Source organism: Rissa tridactyla, chromosome 14, assembly GCF_028500815.1.
Source record: "Rissa tridactyla isolate bRisTri1 chromosome 14, bRisTri1.patW.cur.20221130, whole genome shotgun sequence".
NCBI classification, from domain to species: Eukaryota; Metazoa; Chordata; class Aves; order Charadriiformes; family Laridae; genus Rissa; species Rissa tridactyla.
Window position 1 is genome coordinate 1,977,420 of NC_071479.1, and position 19,910 is coordinate 1,997,329.

Sequence of the window (19,910 nt, forward strand, 5' to 3'; positions counted from 1 at the left end):
AGGGACAATACAGCAAATTTGGCCATAGAGCTGCCAAGGGCCATCTGACACGAACACTGCACCCACCATGGGGGGTCACGTCTGCCTCTCGATGCTCTCATTGCTCTCACCAAGGGGCCAAGGCCCTAGTTCTTGCTCATCAACACCAGTACAAACCCTTCCCATCTCCCATTTCTGGCCTCAGGCAAAAAATAGGGACAACTGCCTTGTCCTGGGGCCATTTAGAATCATAGAATCATAGAATCTTCATGGTTGGAAAGGACCTTTGAGATCATCGAGTCCAACCATACACACATCAAAAAAAAAAAAAAAAACCCAAACAAAAAAAAAAAAAAAACACAAACCACCACAACCAACCAACCTACAATCTCTGCCACTAGAGCACGCAACAAAAAAGAAAGACACCTCCGTTTCAGAGCTCAGGGGAGAGGCACTAGAGAAGCTCAACCCCGACAGCTGTGGCGGTATTAAAACAATAACCATGTCCAGCGGACCCTTACTTATTGAAATACATTCCTAGAACATCTCTGAGAAACACCAGAGGCTGCCAGAGTTACGGAGAGCAGTGAAACGTGCAGATTAGCCTCTCCCAGAGCAGCCCGCGAGCAGCCCAGCTCTGCCGGCGTGCGTACGGCTGCCGATGCCGCTGCTTTGCGCCTATCGATTTTCATCGGTCTCCGCATTTTGTCTGCCAGAGTTGAAACTATGCACCCTCCCCGACGTTAAAACAGAGAACGGGCGTCGGGATGATTTCAGCCAGTGGCAACCTAAGAACACACTAAATTTTAAATGCCATAAAGGGAAGGAAAGTGGGGCGGGTATTTTCCATGTTTAGCACAGTCCCCTGCTGTGGGAGGCAATAAACTCAGCAGCCCAAGCATGTCACGCGTAGACTGAACAACTTGAGCAGGGAAGGCCAGATCCTCACCTCGTTCTTCACAAAGAAAAGCAATTTACTCCTTCAATAAAAGCAGCAGAGTCTGCGAGTTACCCGTGGGTATCAGAGCCTGCGATCTACTGCCTGGATGAGAAGATTCGTTGACAGCTCTGGGTCTCGGATAGGGATTTTATCCACCCTTCAGAGTTAACGCCAGCATTTGCAATTACTGTTATTAGGAAGGATGTAACCAGCTTTGGGCTGGCAGCATCTCGCCTAGCCAGGAAAGCTCATTCCAAGCAAAAAGAATAAAGCTTTTCATATCTAAGGCAATTTCAGGCAAAAACAATGCATTTGGCTCAGCTCTTCCTCCCTGGCAATGCCCACTCCGTACAAACGCCCTCCCACGCAGGCAGCAGCCATGCCAAGGAGCAGCTCCCTGAACAGAGGGACCGAGGCTGGGCTGCTGCCTTGGAGTAAGGGGCAAACAGGGACATCGATGGAGTGAGCTGGGATAGAAGCGGGGGGCCTCCTCAAGGACCACTGGAACCTCCAGTGGTTGCCTAAGTACAGCCAAATTTTAACGAAATCTTCCCCAATAGGATGCCGAAGTTGAGTTAGTTTGAGGAAGAACCTCCCCGCCCTGGGTGAAGGCACTGGTCCCACCGTTCCCACCACTGGGAGCCAGCCCACCAGAGCTCAGCACTTGGCCAAAGCAGAGGGCACAGTCTGCAGCTGGGCTTTGGGAGAAGATGAGCTCCAGACAGGGCTGCCCACACCAGCGCATGGGCACAGAGGACCCGTGATGCCCTGATAAATAACCTGCAGCAGGTCCACTATGATGAAGGAATGCTGCACACCACGTTTGCAATGACACCGTGGATGAGGAGGGTAAGTGGGGAAGCTCTGCAGGTCTCAAGGGCCACTGAAGGACCTCTTCATCCATAAAAGCTGCTCTGGGAAGTTGATGAGTTTGTACCAGTCTCAAGAATTCCAGGATGAGCCCAAGCAAGGCCCTCGGGGCAATCCCACCACACCAAAACCCCGTCCAAACCACAGCGCTGCTTTCGCTCCGCTGATGAAAGAGCCAGAACCACCAGGAAGAGCAAAAGAAAGAGCAGGAGGAGAGAGAAGGAGCTAAAATAAGCCAACCAAAAGACAAACCCAAATTTCCAGCCCTGTGGCTGAGGTTAAGAGTCAGAAGACCTCGGAGCCACCGCCGGGTCCAGGCTGGACGCACATTTGCAGGGTCCCTGAGACAGCTGCCCAGCAGCTGCCAGGCTCCAGTTCGCCCCAGTAATCCTCCACTTTCTCATTCTTACTCTGCACTTACAGCTATAAATAGACGGTTCATCCGACCAACCCCCTCATTCACGGCCTCCGTCAGACGAGGACAAGCGGAGTCCTGTATTTGCAGCACATCTGGCAGGCTTGGGTTTCAGGGTGAAGGAGTGCAAGATGTGCAGCCGTTGGACTCCAGATCTTGCAGGGTTTTAATTAGCCAGATTGTACTTGGACGGAGCCATGCGTCTGGAAATAGCAAGAGAGGCCTTTTGCCATCTATTCCACTCAGGTCTTACATTCCCCATCCAAAGTGGAACATTACCATCCCAAGAAGGAGCCTCACACAGTTATAGCAACCAACAGGATCCTACAGATGGCACAAGGAGGACGCATAAAAATCTTTACTGGTGACAAAGAAGAAAAGACACGTTTACAAGTGCTATGGCTCGAGTGCCTTGTACCACGGAGCCATTTATTTAAGTGGCTGGCATGTGTGGTTTTTCCAACACAGCAAAAATAATGAGAAAAGTGGCAGCTAACTTATCATCTCACCTTGGCTCCTCTATTCATTACTTTTTTTAATGCACCCCAGAAATTCTGCTGATCACATCACTATTTTGGAAGATTCGAGGAGGCAACGCTGGTGACAGCCGTGAAAGAAGTAGGAGAAACTTCAGGAAGAAGCTCTTGGCAGGAGACAGGCTGTTGGCAGAGTCTGTGCCCACACGCGCCGCATCGCTTGAGAAATGGAGGCCAGGCAGGAGACCTTCTGCAACTCCCCTTCCCCACCGTGAAAGGTTTGGAAATAACACCACTCCCCCCAACACTTTTGTTAGGGCACACAGAAATAAATCAGGCAGCAGAGGACAAGCGTCCCAGTATTGATCAGGCACCGCTTGCAAACTGGCCAGCCCTCGCCATCTGCCCGGGCTCTCTGCAAGCTGCCATCTGGCCGATGGCAAAGCAAACCGAGGGGCCGGCGGGCTGAGGACGGGGAATTTGAGAACTTTCTAGCTCCCCTGATACCCTTTTAGTTTCCCCTCCCCTTTCCATCACCAATTGTTCTTTTGTTTTTTCGGGTTTCGCTCTTTTTTTTTTTTTTAAAATAAATAGCTGTTTCCAGGCAATTATCTGCTATGATCCGCTGGACGGCTGACCCGGCGCTGGGGAGCTGCCTGCAGCCCAGCACAATCTCCGCGACACCCCAAAGGTGAAAGCACAATGGGTTCACCAAGGCATGAACACCCGCTATACGCACCGGCGCCCCGCAGCCGCCCCGCGCTTGCCCGCAGACGGCTTCTCTCTGCAGCACACGCAAACGGCCCTCGTGGCGCTGCCATTGACCCGCTCCCAGCCGCGGCGCTGGCTTTTGTCCCCAGCTGCCATCGCTCCTCCACGCCGGGAGGGACCTCGCTGCCGGGATGACGGTCCTCGCTCTTCAGAGCATCGCGGGGACAAAGCCTGGTTCCTTCTGCTTCCCAAATCTGCGCCTCTGCCATCAGTATGTTTGTATTGCGAATGCTTTGCAGAACAGGAATTCACCCAAAGTCTCAAACCGGGGGGACACCAAACCGCTCCGTTCACATACTTAAGGTTGAAATGAAGCATTATGGCCTTCTCCAGAAAAACCCACTTTTACCAGCACCCAAAATGCCTTGTTAGAAACAGCTCAATATTTTTCCTGGGTTTTTTATCACAGCGCCACAACACCCAAAGACAGCCTCCTCTCTCCTGGGGGGTGACACGGCGGTGCTGAGCCCACAGGGGTTGTCTCTCCTCACCTGCACCCCGACCCTTCGAGGCCAGCGGGGACGGCAGGCTGGGCCCTTCCAACTGCCATGTTTCACGGTGGTTTTATGAACAGGAGCACGCATCCCTCCAAAATGATCCAAAGGGCAAAACCAATCACTCGGAGAGCTGCCCAGATGTGCCACGTTAACGTGGAAAAAGCCCCTGGAGATGGAGGTGTCTCTCCAGCTGCACTCGCTTGTGATGTTCCATGGCGGTTCCTTCCACGCGTGGGGTCATTTCACTGCTGGCTGTGAAAATCACTTCCTTGCCTCCAAGAAAGCATTTCGGATGCACTCGGATCCTCCCAAGGCTGCTGGATCGTCAGCGATATTAAATGCAAAGATGCTGGATGGACTGAATCATTCCCAGGGCCTGAATGACGCCCTTGTTCAGCCGCTTGGAGATCGGCAGCAGCTAAGAAAGAGCCTTCTCATGCGGCCCCACTGTTTGCCAGCGCCCAGCATCGGTGCCCAGTATGCACCATTGTGACCGGCAAACTTCCAATGAAAGTTTCCTTGTCTGGCACGGAGAGACGCTCCTTGTCCCAGGGAGAGAGAGGGGCTATTGCTGATGCGTCACCACGCAGCAGGAGAAGCAACACTCGTGTTTTGGGGCTCTCTGGGGCGTTCCTGGGGTTTTTACAGTTACGGGGGAATCACGTCTCCGTGCCGTGGGTTGTGTTTCCGTGCACAACCTGGCTGCGGCGGGATGAAGGCATTTGCACAATATCCCCATGCTGATTTAACACATGCCTTTTCCCCAGTGGGCCCAACTAAAGACGTAAAGAAGAGGATTTTGCAAAGAATGGGAAAAAAGGAAAAGTTAGGAGTTGGAGACCATCTGGGAGAGAACAGGGCGATCAATAAGAAATAAACCTCTAAGTCATCTGAGCACAGGATCTGGGCATCTAAGCCCCTCTCACGGAGGGACCGACTGGCAGCCGTGAGCAAAGGTCCGAGGAACAGCTTGGGAAGGTTCCACCCGGACACCCTGCGGGAGCTGCGCCGCCGGCAGCGGAGCAGTTAAAGCTGGGAACCCGTCTCCAACGCTGAATAACCTGCTCCGAGCTCACCGAACTCCCCAAACCCCAATTTCTAGGAGAGAGTCTGCCATCCCCACCAACGCTCACGGCCGACTTCACACCTTTCTCCAATTAAAAGCACGCCTATGTGTGAGAATCAGGAATTTTAAAAAGCCAATATTAAAGGGATTTTGAGAACTTTAGGAGAGTGGGGGGAAAAAATGTTATTCTTGAAAGGATCCCTTTATAAGTTGAAATTTTATTAAACTGTAGCTGCTGGGAGCAAACCACGAGCGGGGGATTCCAGGGCACTCCGTTCCTTCGACTAGTAATTTATGATTTACTTTTGTAATAACTGAAGCCATAAGGAACTCATTGGATTAAGGAGTCTTATTATTTATGTTGTGGAACAATAATATTTAACTGTATAAAGCCACATATCCACTCGTACAGACTTTCCCTCCCTATGAAACAGACGGCGCTTCATAAGCAAAACCCTGGCCGACGGGAACGCTGCCATCGAATTCCGATAGCGCCCGCGTTTCACCGTGCACGCTGTAGCTCAAGGTTGCTTTTCTAAGCCTGTTATATCATCACCACGGGCGGCAAAACGCGGACACCAGAGACCCAGATAAATACAGAGGCAGAAAGCCCAGCAGCATCACCCCGCATGCCACCGCACCAGCAGCGAGGGACTGCCCAGGGCCGGCTGTTGTGGTCCAAAATCACCCGTGGGGGACACAGACCCACGTGCCAGCACCCACGAGGCCACAAAAAGACCGTAAGGGGGGGTGTCCAGCATTGAGTTAGCAACGGGTATCCCTGTCCCCGCGAGTGGCTCGGCTTCGCTCGGCTGGGAGGAGGAATTACATCCCGGGGTTCTGCAGCGAAGGACGGGATTGAGCCGGCGGAGGGGCTCCCGGCGGGCTTGGCCCCCTTCGCCCCCCACTGAGCCACTCATAAACTCAACCCGATTAAAAGTGATGTCTCCCAGGGCTCGACATGGGAAAAGACGGACTATCGTAAGAGCACAAAAATCTCCTGGCACGAGGATCAAAGCAGCCGGCCCCGGCTCTCCCAGCCCCACTGTCAAATTTTATCCAACTTTGCTGGAACTACACTGCAGCTTTTCCCTTTCCGTGGCCCCTCCCCGTGACAAGGCGAGGCCACTTACTCCGCCAGCTCCTCCAGGCTCCGATAGACGTCGTCATCGTTCTCCGTGGTCTCCTCCGACGGGAAGGGCCTGGGGGAGGAGAGGAATGACAGTGTTATTGGTGTGTCTCACCACTCGCGGCACATCCCCTGCAGCCCCAGCTGAACTCAGCCCGGCCCCGAGCATCCCGCTGAGCAGAGCGGGGGGATGTTTCGGAACAAAATATTCATTGCAAATACATTTTTTCCTATTGAGGCATTAGCTCGCAGGAGGACATCATCTCTGCTGCTTCCCGCAGGCATGGCAGGACAAGAAAGCAGGTGGTGAGGCTCGTTCACCGCCAGGCACCATCCGAGCACTGAAGTGAGGAGCTGCATTGTCTAACAGCGTCTCCGAGACCCCAGGTCTGAGCCGTCGCTCCCCGCTGTGCCGCTGCTTGCACAAACCACTCAGTAGAAACCCAATTCAAGCCCGGTGTTGGGCTCGTTGAGACAGAGAAATTCTCCTCCACCCGTGATGGAGCCTTTCTACCTGCGAGCTCCTGCCCTGCTCAGCCGGGATGCGGCTGGGGAACATCGAGCCGCTTCCCACTGGCATCTCCCACCACTGCAAGCAGCCAATCCCACCAGAATGAATAAATCCTTATGAACCCCGGGTTCCCTCATCTTAACAGCTTTGTGATAGCCGAAAAAAGTTAAAAACCCTGGGGATGAGGGAAAGGACACCAAAAGGGCAAAAGGAAGGAGGGGGAAAAGCAGATTAGAAGGGAAAGGGAGGGAGTGGGGGGAATACAAGAATTCCTTGGCTCATTCCAAAGTAATAACCAAATAATGTATGAAGGAGATGAAAAATACTGCTTTAATTAAACCCAATGTATTATTGCTGGCATGGAGCCACAGCGGGCTACGGCTCTGCTGGGGCTGGATGCACCTTGCGACTCTGGCTGCGTCAGGCTGGGATTCCATGGCCACAGCAAGCCTTGTCCCTGCCGGAGCGCCGGGAACAGGGGCTGCAGCCGGGCAGCTCGCCCCGAACCCCACGGGCATCGCAGCTGGGGGTCCCCGGGCCAAGAGCCGCACGGGAGGGGATGCTGATGCTGCGGGTGAGTGTCCTGGTTTGAGGATACACGTGAACTTCTAACTGCCCTCAAGAGCAATTTCCTCCTCTCCCCTCCCACCCTCCATTTCACAACAGATTGCCCCTCCTGAAAGATTTAATACATGGCCTGGCTAGCCCCCGAATTTGCTATTTTTGGATCCTGTCTCTAGCATTAATTTGCCTTCCCTCCCCTGCTTTACTTCACCCTCCCTTCGGGGAGCAGCTTCAGAGCAAGCGTTTTCAAATGATGCTCAAATCTGCAGTGAGTTCAACTAAAACCACGACGAGGTGGTGACCCCACTCACAGAGCGGGACGACTTCACACTCCACCAGCTTATCGGGGCTGCCGTGCCTCCGCTCGAGATGCCGTCCCACGGGAACCGAGGAGCCCCCCAGGCTGGGCTGTCGGACCATGCCCATGAGCCAAGCGGCACCGCGGGAGGGAGGGGAGCGATGGGTGGGAGCAGAGCGATGGGTGGGAAGAGCAGTCGGGGCTGTCCCTGCTCTCAGAGTCTCACTGCACGGCAGGTGCCCTTGGGCGAGCATCCCGACACCCCAACATCTGGCACAAACAGCTGCCCACGCGTTTGCGAGGTGTGGGGGTAAAGCCCAATTTGGAGAGAAGCTCCAAAGCGCGAGGGTGGAGTGAGAGACCAGCAGGCACCCAGGATCTTCACACAACATTCGTGTCTGCATGTTTCCTCTCCCGGCTGTCCCCTGGGCATTAGTGACAAATACAAAAGCCATGTGAAGCGCAGACAAAAAAAGCCACCAGCTCCTGGTGCACGTGGCTGAGCCCATCGCGGGAACCGGTCTGGGGCTTCAGCTCCGACGGGCGACGGGGAACGGCAGCTGCTGCCGCTGGGCTGCACCATCCCGCACGGATCCGGCAAGGAACGAGAAATCAGAGGTGACCTCTATTTAAACACCACTTGTTAAAATAATCATAAAAAAACCCCACAAGGCACAACTCCCTTTCTTCTACATGCATCTTCTGCTCTTAATCTCTAACTATTTCCTTCTCCAGTGCTCCCCGTGCCAGAAAGAAAGAAGTGAAAGAGCCATAAAGAATATTAAAATCACAAGCGCACATTTCCAACCGTAAATCTGGGCTTGAAGTGTAATCAGTTCCTGTGATAAACCCCCCCATGTAAGACAAGGAGACAGCAAAGAGAGAAAAATATTTTCTAATGAGAGTTTCATGGAGACGGCAGCTCCGTCAGCCCTTCCCGCTTCACCTTGACCGTCGGTAACGGACCGGAGTGAAAGTCAGGGCAGGGAGGAATTAATAGCCTGCATCTCCGCAATGGCAGCTAATGGCTAAATAAGGATGCTCAGAAGGCAATTAGAAGGAAAGTCACACCAAGGAGTGGATTACTAAATGGGCCAGCTGAACTCTGGAGCTGAAGAATGGATTTTTGGAGAAAGCCTTGGCTTTGCCCTTTGTTTGTGCCTCCGGAGAGGCTCCCCGTGTCCCCGCGTCACCGCTGTGGGAGCGGAGCTGCCATCTCCCCGCAGCTCCTCTCCCCTTCTCCAAAACAGGGTGCCAGCCCCCAGACAAGCCACCTGGGGCTGGGACCATGCAGCGTTGGGCAGTTCTCACCCGAACGGTCCTTACTCTTCACCAAAAGCCCGACACGCAGCAACATAATTTAATTTAGCCCTACTAATTATGGCCGTTATTATCTCTCCCTACTTTTGCCCTAAATTCACTTATATATCCATTTACGTTATTTTTCTTTGCTGAACGCAACCTCCAGCAACGAGCTGATGAGGATGAACCTCCAGCAGCCAGCTACAGAGAAACATATTAAACGCTTTTCTACCTAGACTCGCGGGGGGGGTCAGGGCGGCGCTGGCAGGAGGCGCGGGGTGAGCTGCCCACCAGCCCTGTCCCATCAATTATTCCCCGTGTTGCTGGTTTTGCCGCTTCCCATCAGATCACCTTCATGGCTCCCCTGTGGGTCGGGCTCCTCGCAGGGTGACATTTTCCACTTGAACTGGCTGCAAAAACAGATTTGACGTGGTGGGGAGAGGCCGGGGGAGGAGAGCCCTGCTCTCCCTCCTGCCCCACCAGATCCACGTCAAGGCAACTCTTAAGAAAAGCCAACTGGGTGAAATTTTAACCCAGCGTTTCTCATGCACGTCCAGGTCCAGCAGAGGACTTGCACTTGGACACCTTCATGCAGGTTATCAACTTGGTCCAGCCACGCGGGGAAAAGCATCTCCACCTGGTTGGGTGACGGTGCTGCACGTTCTCCAGCCATGAGCTCCCCAGGAGCAACCACGTTGTTTGCGACCAGTTTGTATGTCATTATTTTTTTAAGAAGAGTAGAAACCTTGGAAGTCAAGGAATCTAAAAGCTACCAATTCCCTGTGAAATTCTTACAGATCTCCAAATTAAATGCTAAAGCTGGGAATGCCCAATGGTAACGAGTATTCTGAGTCCACTGAAACCAACAGGTTTGGAGAGATCCCAGTTCATTTAAATTCAACTCAAAAGTATCTCTTATTTAATATCATTAGTTAAGCACCAGACTTCCTTTTCTGCTCCACCCTCATGAAGAACCACCTGCTGAGCCATTCATCCCCCCAGCCCGCGCCCGGGCTGCAGCAATCCTGATCCCGCTCCGATGAAGAGCAAAAGCCCCATCGACATCAAACACGGTTGGAACAGCTTCTTAGAGATAATAAACCTCCCAGAGTAGACTTCTTCACAGACAAACCCCACAGCACTCAACAGCATCGCTTCCAGAGATCAAAGAAGAGAACGAAAGTCGGATTGATCTGATGTGTTTGTTTTAGAGACTAAAAGAGAAGGAAAGACCAAGTAATTTGTGACGGAGTTTAGAGCGAGCTTCTCCTCTTGAGGACAAGACTTACAGCAGACGATCGTTCTCCACACGCGACGCAAAGCACCCCCTTGATCTTACAAAACATTTGGGCTACTTTCTGGGTCGGAGAGCTCGCACACGCTCAGCACCCTGCCAAGGCAACGCGCTCTCACAAGGGAAGGCAGGAGCAGTCCGCAGCCAGGGTACCTCACACCGGGCCATAGACAATTAATATTTCACCAGGCACTTCGTGCAAAACCCCTCACTCGGGATGCCCCCGTGGTCCACCCCACACCGTGTCCTCATCAGCCGCCCCCACAGGCAGCGATCCTCTCCGCGGGGAGAAGGCGCAGCCCGACGCGCTGCCTGGCTGCTCTCGCCTCTGAATTATTTAATGGGAAGAGCCAGGTAGGCTGCAATTCTAACAGCAATAAGCAGCAGGATTTATTTATTTATGAACATATTCCAGCATTTGGGCGCCTCGTCCTAGCAACGGAAGCCGGCTGTTCATCTCTGCAATACCGTCACAGAGAATACGGAGGGTCAGGAATGGGTCAGTTTTACTCGGATAATTTTGTACAGTAGCATCTTAGAATCACAGAATGTTGGGTGGGAAGGGACCTTAAAGATCATCTTGTTCCAACCCCATGCCCTGGGCAGGGACACCTCCCACCAGCCCAGGTTGCTCCAAGCCTCATCCAGCCTGGCCTTGAACCCCTCCAGGGATGGGGCAGCCACAACCTTCACAACCTCCCTGGGCAACCTACAACCCCCCTGGGCAATCTTAGCCTCAAATCCACATGTGACAGAGCAGGGAGGATCCGGCGTGATTTATTTTCTATTTTCCCTGTCTGTCTCCATTCTGATTTCCTGGGGCCAAACGCCAGCCCTGGGAACAGAAAGCCCGGTGAGAAGCAGGCAGGGTGGAAACGTCCCCTCGTCACCCTCCATCCCAAGGAGCTGTTCCCATCCGAGGCCACTCTTGGAGGAGACCGTCTGTCGGGCAGATCTGCAAGGAGGTTTTCATGACTTGTGCAAACACCCACAGGAGGCTGTTTGGTGGCTCGTCCCTTACCGGGAGCAGGACTCCAGCCTCCCACCGCCAGCTTGCCAATCTCCCCTCATTTTCTTGAGTCCAGAGATCACACTTCAGCGTTTTAAAAAGCAGGAGGAGTATGTGACATCCGTGAAACCTGAGCTGCTCCCATCTGCTGCCTCTTCTGTGAGGGATTTCTTCATGAACGGAAAAGACGAGAGCCACAAGCTGGTGCAAAGGAGCTTCTACGGCTCTGCTGGGATGGACGGGGCCGTGTCGAGTCTTCCTGGCTCAGGACCTGGCAGAAAAATGCTTCCATAGCATGGTACCTACGGACCGTAATTACGCCTTCCAGTAACTCACAAAACCCGCGTCTGGGTGCACAGATCCTCCGACAACCCCGTTTTGAAGAAAGCATCGTGGCAAGACAGAGAAACCCCACGGGAGTCTGTGATTTCCCCAAGGTTTTGGGCTTCAGGCTGTGCTTTCCATGCGAGTTTGGGTGGGGGGTCAGCAGCAGCTCCAGCTCCCTTGCTCCCCGACCAGTCCGTCTGTCCCACCGCTGAGGCTTAACGCTGCTGCAATTCCAAAATACATTTCTCCAGGGGAAGCGCTCAGATCCTGGCTGTTTGTAGCACGTCATTTTGATAGCTCCAACCTTCTCTTTTTCTGTTGTCCTCCAGGATGGCACGTCACTCCCTGAGCATGGGATCACCCTGTCCCTGTGGGTCCCCCGTTAGCCATCGGTTCTGCTACCCTGGATCCATAGTGGGTCCACTGGGCACGACATCACGCTTTCACGAGCACAGCATTCCTGGGGCCGTTCAAAGAAAACCACGTGGTTCTGCAAGATGTTCACACACAACTGAAAATGCATTTGTCATCGGCTTCGGTGGGATTAGGCAGATTAAAGCAGCATTTAATTTACTGATGTACAGAGAGATGTCAGTGAGCTGACCAGGGACCAGCAAAGAGGGGACCTGGAGCTGCGTCTCCAGCCCCGCTCCTGACCCGGGCAGCACCTCTGAGCTTTGGTTCCCATCTGCGAAATGGGAACAAGTGTCAGGGCATGGTAATGGTAAAGTGCAGCGAGATGGATGAAAACCATATAATTTAACGCCCAAGAGCCATTTGTATAGAGCAGAATGGAATCAATTCTCTTCCTGCAGAACAAGACACATCGGAGCATACCAAAAGCTGCTGAATTTAATTAAAATCATACTATTGTGTTACATTACTCATCTCTGGAAAGAAGCACCTCATGCTGTGCCAAATTTTAGACACGTCCTCTGAAAAATTATGATTTGCTTTTATTTGTGGTCTGGAGCTTGCAAAAATTCTCACAAGATTAATTCTGATGGAAATTCAGTGGGGAAGCAGCAAACTACATCATCAGATAACACAAAGATGATGGGTTTGCAGGAGAGTACTCACAGCATTTAGCACAGCGCGTTGCTCAGTGCCCAAGGGTTAGCTGCATGCCCTGCTTTATCTTTAGCTCAAACGTGAACCAAGTATTTCTGGAGACTATGAGACACGAAAATAACAGCTCGTATAATTTTATGTTTCAACACATTATCGCATTTTTAAAAACTTCTCATGCTTTGCTCAAGAAAGCGGTATGATTTTCTCTTCACTTCAGCTCCATGTTGCCGATAACAGATGGATAAAATCAAAAGGGGAATCCAGAGATATCTTTCTCAAAAAGAAAGGAAAAAAAAACCAAACCCTTTAGGGTAAGAGCACAACCAATCCCTAGGAAACGATTTGGCACTGGTGTCTGAGTCAGAAGAAAACTAGATTTGAAAGTGCCACGGCTGAAAATCACGGAATGGTTTGGGTTGGAAAGGACCTTAAAGATGATCTCGTTCCACCCCCCTGCCCCACGCAGGGACACCTCCCACCAGTCCAGGTTGCTCAAAGCCAAACTGGTCAAAGCTCAACACCCGTCCACGGTGGGGGACGGCACCGCTCGCCCGGGGAGCGTAAAGACAAATCACCGCCAGGATACAAAGACCTGGGACGCACCCCACGGTGTTTAACAACCTCCCCACAAGACTCTGCAATGGCCCAACTCTGGCAAAACAAAACCCTTGAAAATTCCCTGGTTTTAACTTGCAGCAAAGCAGCACAAGGAAATCTTTTAGCAGTCGGAGCAGCAGTTTCTCTGCTGTACCTGAGCCGCTGTAGTCCTATGAAACGCCTGCCAATAAAAACAAATATCTACCTAAATATATCTTTCTGCCTGCTTCCAGAGCAGCGCCAGCACTGCTGGCTGCGTGCACGAAAGCACCACCAGCACGTCCCGGCCAAGCGGGTCCTACTGTGCAACGTAAACCAGATCTAAACAGACCACCGGGGCTGAGCAGCACTTTCTGGGGTCCACAAGGCACAAAAAGATGCGTTCTCCCTCCTCCCTGCTGGGGTGCAAAGAGACATGGTTCGTCCCAGAGCACCTGAGCAGACCTTTCTCCAGGCACAGCCCATGGTGGTGCCTCCAGCCCCGTGTCCTCCCTTGTCCCCCACCTCTGAGCCCCCTGTTTTGGACCAGTCGAGCCTGAAGCCCTTCTCCATACCTGGGGCAAGGACTGCATTTCAGAAAGGCCCTTCCAGCACCTTTGACTGTCGACCTACACACTGACCCTGAAGAGGAGAGAACGATGTTTACGCCTTGCTGTTGCACCCAGAGGTGGGACTGGCGCAAGGGCGGCCAGAGATACAAGAGGGAGCCCCAAGGGATGTTTGACATCGACAATGTCAATGAGTGATGACAAGGCGGGTGCACCCCAAACCCAGCAAGCTCCACATGAAGCGGAGCTGTGCGTGTCAGGGCCGTACCTCCATTAAGCAAAGCTGCTGGCGGGGAGGGGGCGAGAGAAACTGCCTTGGCTTTTATTAGCAGATGCTTACGGGGTGACCTCAGCATCTCCCAAGCCTACAAAGCAGCCGCACAGGAAAATATGTCAATGATATTTTTCAGACTCTCCAAGGAGCAAGTCTGTGAGGATATATACTTGCCAAAATAAACGTGTTAAAAAGGTTTTTAGCTGGAAAGCAATTGCTTTCAGTCAAGGATCCTGCTTATTGACAAGGGAAGACTCCTTACAGTCACTCCCAAAGAAGGCCTGTCCATGTCACGATAAACCACCTCCCCTTGACCTCCCGCTTGCGGGGTCTGCGGCTGAGCCCCTGTGGGTTTGTGCTGGTCGCAATGGTGGCCAGTGCCAGGGCTGGTCCCAGTCCCAGACTCCCTGCAGCACAGGAGGGCACTGCTCAGCAACCGTACACCCTTCCAGACACCGATTCCTTCCACAGCCTTCTCCATCCATTTTATAGCAACACTTACAGCACGCAAAAATGGATACACAACGGCTGTAAAAAAAATAATGGGCAAAGTGCAATTACAGAGAACACATTGGCAATGAATAAAACAGTCCTTGTAAAACCAGCCTTACAGGAGAAAAGGTCCCATAACTACCTCCTCACCAGAAGACACTTGAGGACTTAATCGTTAGCAACTTTAATTACTTGCCATTTTCACACATGGCTGGATCCGCCTCCTGTGCAGAGCTGCCATCCCCAGGGGCGGGGGGAGCAGAGACCAAACCTGAGCAGCACCCAGCCCCCATCCTGACGGAGAATCTTTGCAAATCCCATAAAAGATTTCCCCTTATCTCCCTTCTTTCCTCCAGGGTGGCAAGGGGAATGTCTCCTTGACCAGCTACACTAAGGCTTGTGCCATCCCGTCTTTTGCGGAAGCGGGTTTTGGGGGCAGGATCACAGTCTCCTTCGCAGGGTCACCCCCGCTGCAAACGTAAGGGTACCCCAACACCGCAGTGGGGGTCACTCCAACGGGGAAACGCATAAAGTCATGAAATCTGGACAAAACCCCACGTTTAATTCTGAACTGGTGGATGAAGCGTGGAGGAATTTCCAGAGCAAGAGAGCTGACCAGTGAATGAGACACACTGGGAGCAGAGACAGGCACATTTTGCAGGGCAGGGGCTTGGGGGTCCAGCTCGGTTTGCCCCCCTCTGCCCTTCTCCTGCGGGCTCCGGAATGCTGCTCGCTCAGCACGGTGATATTACAACCCCGGGATGCTTGTGACTCTCCCTTCCCATCTCTCCTCCCTCTCACCCACACACACATCCTGATATTATTGGCAAGCCGTAAGTACAGAAACTCCAGGGATGATAACGCTGCAAACCTCATTTGGAGCACGTCAGTCTGTTTTAATAGTTTACCTGGGCAAAACCGAGCCGTGCTGAACCTCACCAGCAAGGCACGGGGTTTGCAGGCAAAGCAGGGCAGGAGGAAAGTCTCCTCTGGGTTAAACCCTCCCCCGTGGGAGGATGCAGGTACAGCTCATTTAACTGCCCCGGCTGCGACCTGGGCTAATCCCGGCCTTGAGCTTCTCTCCTCCCAATTGCCCATCTGCGTTGTAGAGCGGAGACGCGATGGCCTGGATGGTGGTCCGCACCCAACAGGGTGCTAGTGGGCACCGTGTCCCCGACACCCGTTCGGCACGGGATCCGCAGGGGGGTGGAGGGCACCCAGGGGGTCAGACAAGCATCAGGACCAGCACCAGCCCATGCCCTGGAGGGTTTTTCCCCTTCACCGATGTGTCCAGCCTCCTGTAAGCAAAACAGCAAATCCTGACTCCTAATGTACAGGACTTTCAGGGGATTCCCAGGCATCCGAAGCGTGTCCCCCCTCCCGAAGCATCTCACCCCTCCCCGAGATCAAACCTGCCCTGCAGCCACAGGCAGGCAACAGGCAGCTCCCAGCCAAGGGCTTGCCCTCCACCGCCAGCAAATCCACTCCGTCACCTCAGGGCATGCGACCTGCAGACCTTAAACGCCAAGAAAAATGCGCATTTTGGCTTCTATTTATTTATTTGTTTAAATGCAAGGTTAACCTCAGCCCAGGATGATGGGCTGGCCTCGCTGTGTTTGCCTGGAGGGAAAACTAATGTCACTTGTTCTTCTGACCTGCTGCCCCAGGGAGCTGTGCCACCCACACAAGGGGGTCCTGCCACAGCCCCCAGCCCGGAAAAAGCTCAACCATCCCCTTCTCCTTCCCCCCACCACCCCCCCAAAGCACCGTTGACGCTCCGGCAGGAGAAAACGTCCGCCTGACAAAGAGGATTCACCCCTCCTCCCTATTTGCAAACGTTTTTAAATCTATTTTATTAACTGCAGTGCCTCCTGAAGAAAGTCACTTAGAGGTTCAGTTCATATATAAAGGATTTACTTAGATTAAGGGCCCCAGTAAAAGGTCTTTGAACATGCTAACTCCTTCCCGTTTTCAGATGGTTTCACTGCGCGCGCATTAAAAATGCATGCAGGCAGCACGAGCCAATATTCCTTAACCTCCTGCTTTGCTTGCAAAACTCTGCTTCCAGGAAAAACATATATCTCGGGGAGATGAAAAAACACAAGCCCCCTCCGCTCGCAGCTCCCATTCAGCCGGTGGAGCCGGCTCGCACGAGGTGGACACAGCCGGAGCCCAGAGACACCAGGATCTACCATGGGCAATGGAGAACAGCCAGGGCTGCAGCAGGAAAGCTTTAAGGGGAAAAAAAAAAAAGCTTTAAGAAAAAAACCATCCTCGTTTATCAGGACCTACAGCAAGAAGTCCCGTTGCCTTCCAGAGAGCTGAGTTTCTCGAGAAAACTTGGAAAGGGAATGAAAACTTGGAAAGAGAATGAAAACTCGTGCTCCAGAGCACAGGAGAACCTTTGCACAGTGCCCCCCGGCCCGACCACGTGGCTTCTGTCTCCTGCAAGACCCTCACCCTCTCGCCTCCCCGGGAAGAATTCAGTGCCCGCCACCGTGAGAAATGGGGTAATGGACTTAACGGGCCGCGAGTCAGGTCTGCGGTGGAAACTCCCGGCGTCCTGGCTGTGAAATAAAGGCTCCTTGTTCAGAGACAGCCACGGACGGGCAAGGAGCACGGTGGTAACTCCACACCGCGACTGCTGACGGCCCTCCAGGCAGAGGGAGGAAAGGATGAGAAACAAAAATAATTAAAAAAAAATCCCCCCTCCTCCGCTGAGGGGCAATGCTACACAATGAGGATCTTTTCTTTGTGCCCACATACAGCCCTGTAAAACAACACAGGGATGAAAACCCCCGGAAAAGGGTATTACCCCATTACCGCAGAACCCGTGCTCCCAAAGGAGATCAAAAGGCAGGGCTGGTCCCCAGGGAGCCAGGTGAACAAAGGCATCTCTCACCTCCCCATTCCCGAGAGGGGAAAATCAAACAAAAAACTAAGGGATTCGCCCAGGGCCACTTACGGCACCTGGGGCAGAGCCAAGACCCCAACGTAGTGTCATGCGTCCGCTTTCCCTTCAGTGTGTGCCTTTATCCACAACAGCATCTTTCCTCTGAACGCCCTAAATTAAAGAGAGAAAATATGCCTTTTTCTGGGAGGCACCAATAAGCCTCTTATCATCGAGGGGCTTGTTATACATGGGGCGCTACCCAAAAAATAACCCAGTGCCGTGGTCGCGGTCCTTGCAACTACACGTGGCTTCTTTAATTAGCGGGGAAACATTGTCTGGGCTGTTTGCACAGCCGCGTGCAAGAGAGAAATCTGTTTTTGCAATCGTTAGAGACCATCGCCTGCTAGGAGGGAAGTCTGGAGGGTGACGCTTTTCTGCAGGACTTCGGAAACCTGCAACCGGGACTAGAAGAGAGCGGGAGGAGGAAAGACGCAGCCCGGGCTGTAGCTACAGCTGACAGAGATTAAGCCCAGCCTCAGCAGCGCGCGGCAAACAAAACACTGCATTCAACATCATTTTTTTTGCCATGTTTTGTCGCTTGTTTCTTTGGAAGAAACACTCTGTCATCTCAGCATAGCTATCCCGATAGCTATCTGATCTACCCTGTGAGACGGGGTTTCTCTGGCAAGGTTCATGTAGCCAGGAATTATTAGACAGAAAGGCTATTATTTTTTCACTGAATAGCACAGAAGACTGATTTTTATTTTTCTACTCTACATGCCATGAAACTTATTTAAGGACAAGTAATAGGCTTTGGGATTTATTGGATCCTTAATTTGTGTGATCCTGATTCCTAGAGCCCCAAATAGGGGCTGGAGCAGAGCCACACTCACGCTCTCGGGCTGAAGAGCGCACAATCCATAGACCATCCTATTTGCGCTGTATTTAGCCTGGTTCTGAGCGCCGTGCCGAAGCCAACGAGACTCTTCCCGTTTATTTCAATGGCAGCATCTTCTCTGGGGGAGGGACCCCAACCACTGGGGGGACCCCAGTGAGCCGAGGGGCAGCGGTGGCTTGAAGTCCCTCCGGGGAGCCGGAGCTGCTGCTGGTTCTCACAGATTAAATTAATTATCTGAGATTAGTTTCTGTCATTGAGGCTTTTGTGAGGGCGTAGCAAGAAATCATCTAATTAAAAGGAAAAAACGTGCCGCAATGGACAAAGCAAGGGCTCTCTGATTGCAGGGGACAGCGGTGATGGAGGGGACACCCCCGGGGGGGTATTTTCCAGCTAACAGAGGGACAGCAGGTTCTGTTCTTGCAGAGCGGGCGACAGGGAGGAGGAGCAGGGTTAATACGAAGGAAAACAGAGTTAGAAGCAAAGACCCACTAAGCTCTGTGCTAATCTTGTGTAATTATGGTGCCAAAGGCTTCCAAGATAAGGGATTTTAGTGGGAACCATAAATGCTGGTTGTAAAACGAACGAGGAAAAGCCACATATCCACAAGAATAGCACAGAGCTATTCTTGTGGAGTCCCTGGATCCCAGCTATCGCCCAACCGCCCATCCCATCCCTGGCAGCGGGAGACCTCAACAGAAACTCCAGGGATTTGGCCAAAGCCTTCCCGGAGGATCACCAGCTCATTCATCCTCTGAAGGGCCACCAGGACCTCCCCAAAGCCTTGGGAAGGGCTTTGCCAGGGGTGACACATTGCAGCCTCCTCCAGCCGTGCCCCGAGACTCAAACCCAGCCCCTGCAAAGGCACCGCGGCTTGTGCACGTGGGTTCCCCCATTGCTCCCCGCCTCCACACACCTTGGATGTTCTTTTCCCTTAAAATTATCACTGCAGGCTTCTCCAGGGCTCAGGGCTATCCTTAATAATAAACTGACCCTAGCTTACAGCACGTCTTTCTTCCTCAATGTGCTTTATAAACCTTCGCCCCCTGAATCTCCCCCCCCAGTCCTGGTAGGATCTGTCAGGTTTAACAGCTGGGAAGGCTCCGAGTTTGTTTTACACGTGAAAAGCTGTTCCCCTCCAGCAATATCAGTGCAGTTAAGGCAGGGAAAATAAGTTCAAGCAATGAAAATGGTGGTGTGGGGTGGTGGGCATGGGCGGCAGGGCTGGAAGTAAGGCAGGGGCCCCATCCAGCCCGTGCCCCCGCACCCTGGGATGCAGCCGCAGACCGATGACATGCTACGCCCTGACCAGAATTACCAGCAGGACACGTTCTGTGGGGAAAAGCCAACGTGTTTTATAGCTGAGGAAAACAACACAACCCAAAAAAAAACCCCAAAACGGAGGAAACGTCCTTTAGGCTGAGAACTCTTCCCAGTTTTATCTGCGGTCCTAATGAGATGCTGTTGCCAGATTACTAACAATAGTGCACGCTAACAAGAAAACCAATTGCAAACCGATTTTGCAGGGAAGTGAACAAAGCCCAGGATAACAGCTCTGCTTAACAGGGTTGCCTGCTGGTTTTAATTCCTTCTCCGTTGCCCCTTCAGTGAGCAGAGGAGGAGGAGCGGCGCAGCCGGGCAGCCCACCCTGCCTGCCAGGGCCAGGTTAACTATCAACCCCCGTTACCCGCT

At 52.7% G+C, this 19,910-nt stretch overlaps 1 protein-coding gene across 4 annotated transcripts in view; it reads right to left on the reverse strand.

Moving 5' to 3' along the window:
- VAV2 (vav guanine nucleotide exchange factor 2) overlaps positions 1–19,910 on the reverse strand; it is a 154,885-nt gene that overhangs the window by 33,863 nt on the left and 101,112 nt on the right. For all 4 annotated transcript variants that reach the window (XM_054220560.1, XM_054220557.1, XM_054220558.1 and 1 more), the window contains one exon: positions 6,148–6,216. In XM_054220560.1, the coding sequence (XP_054076535.1) occupies positions 6,148–6,216 (69 nt within the window). The remainder of the gene's footprint in view (positions 1–6,147; positions 6,217–19,910) is intronic.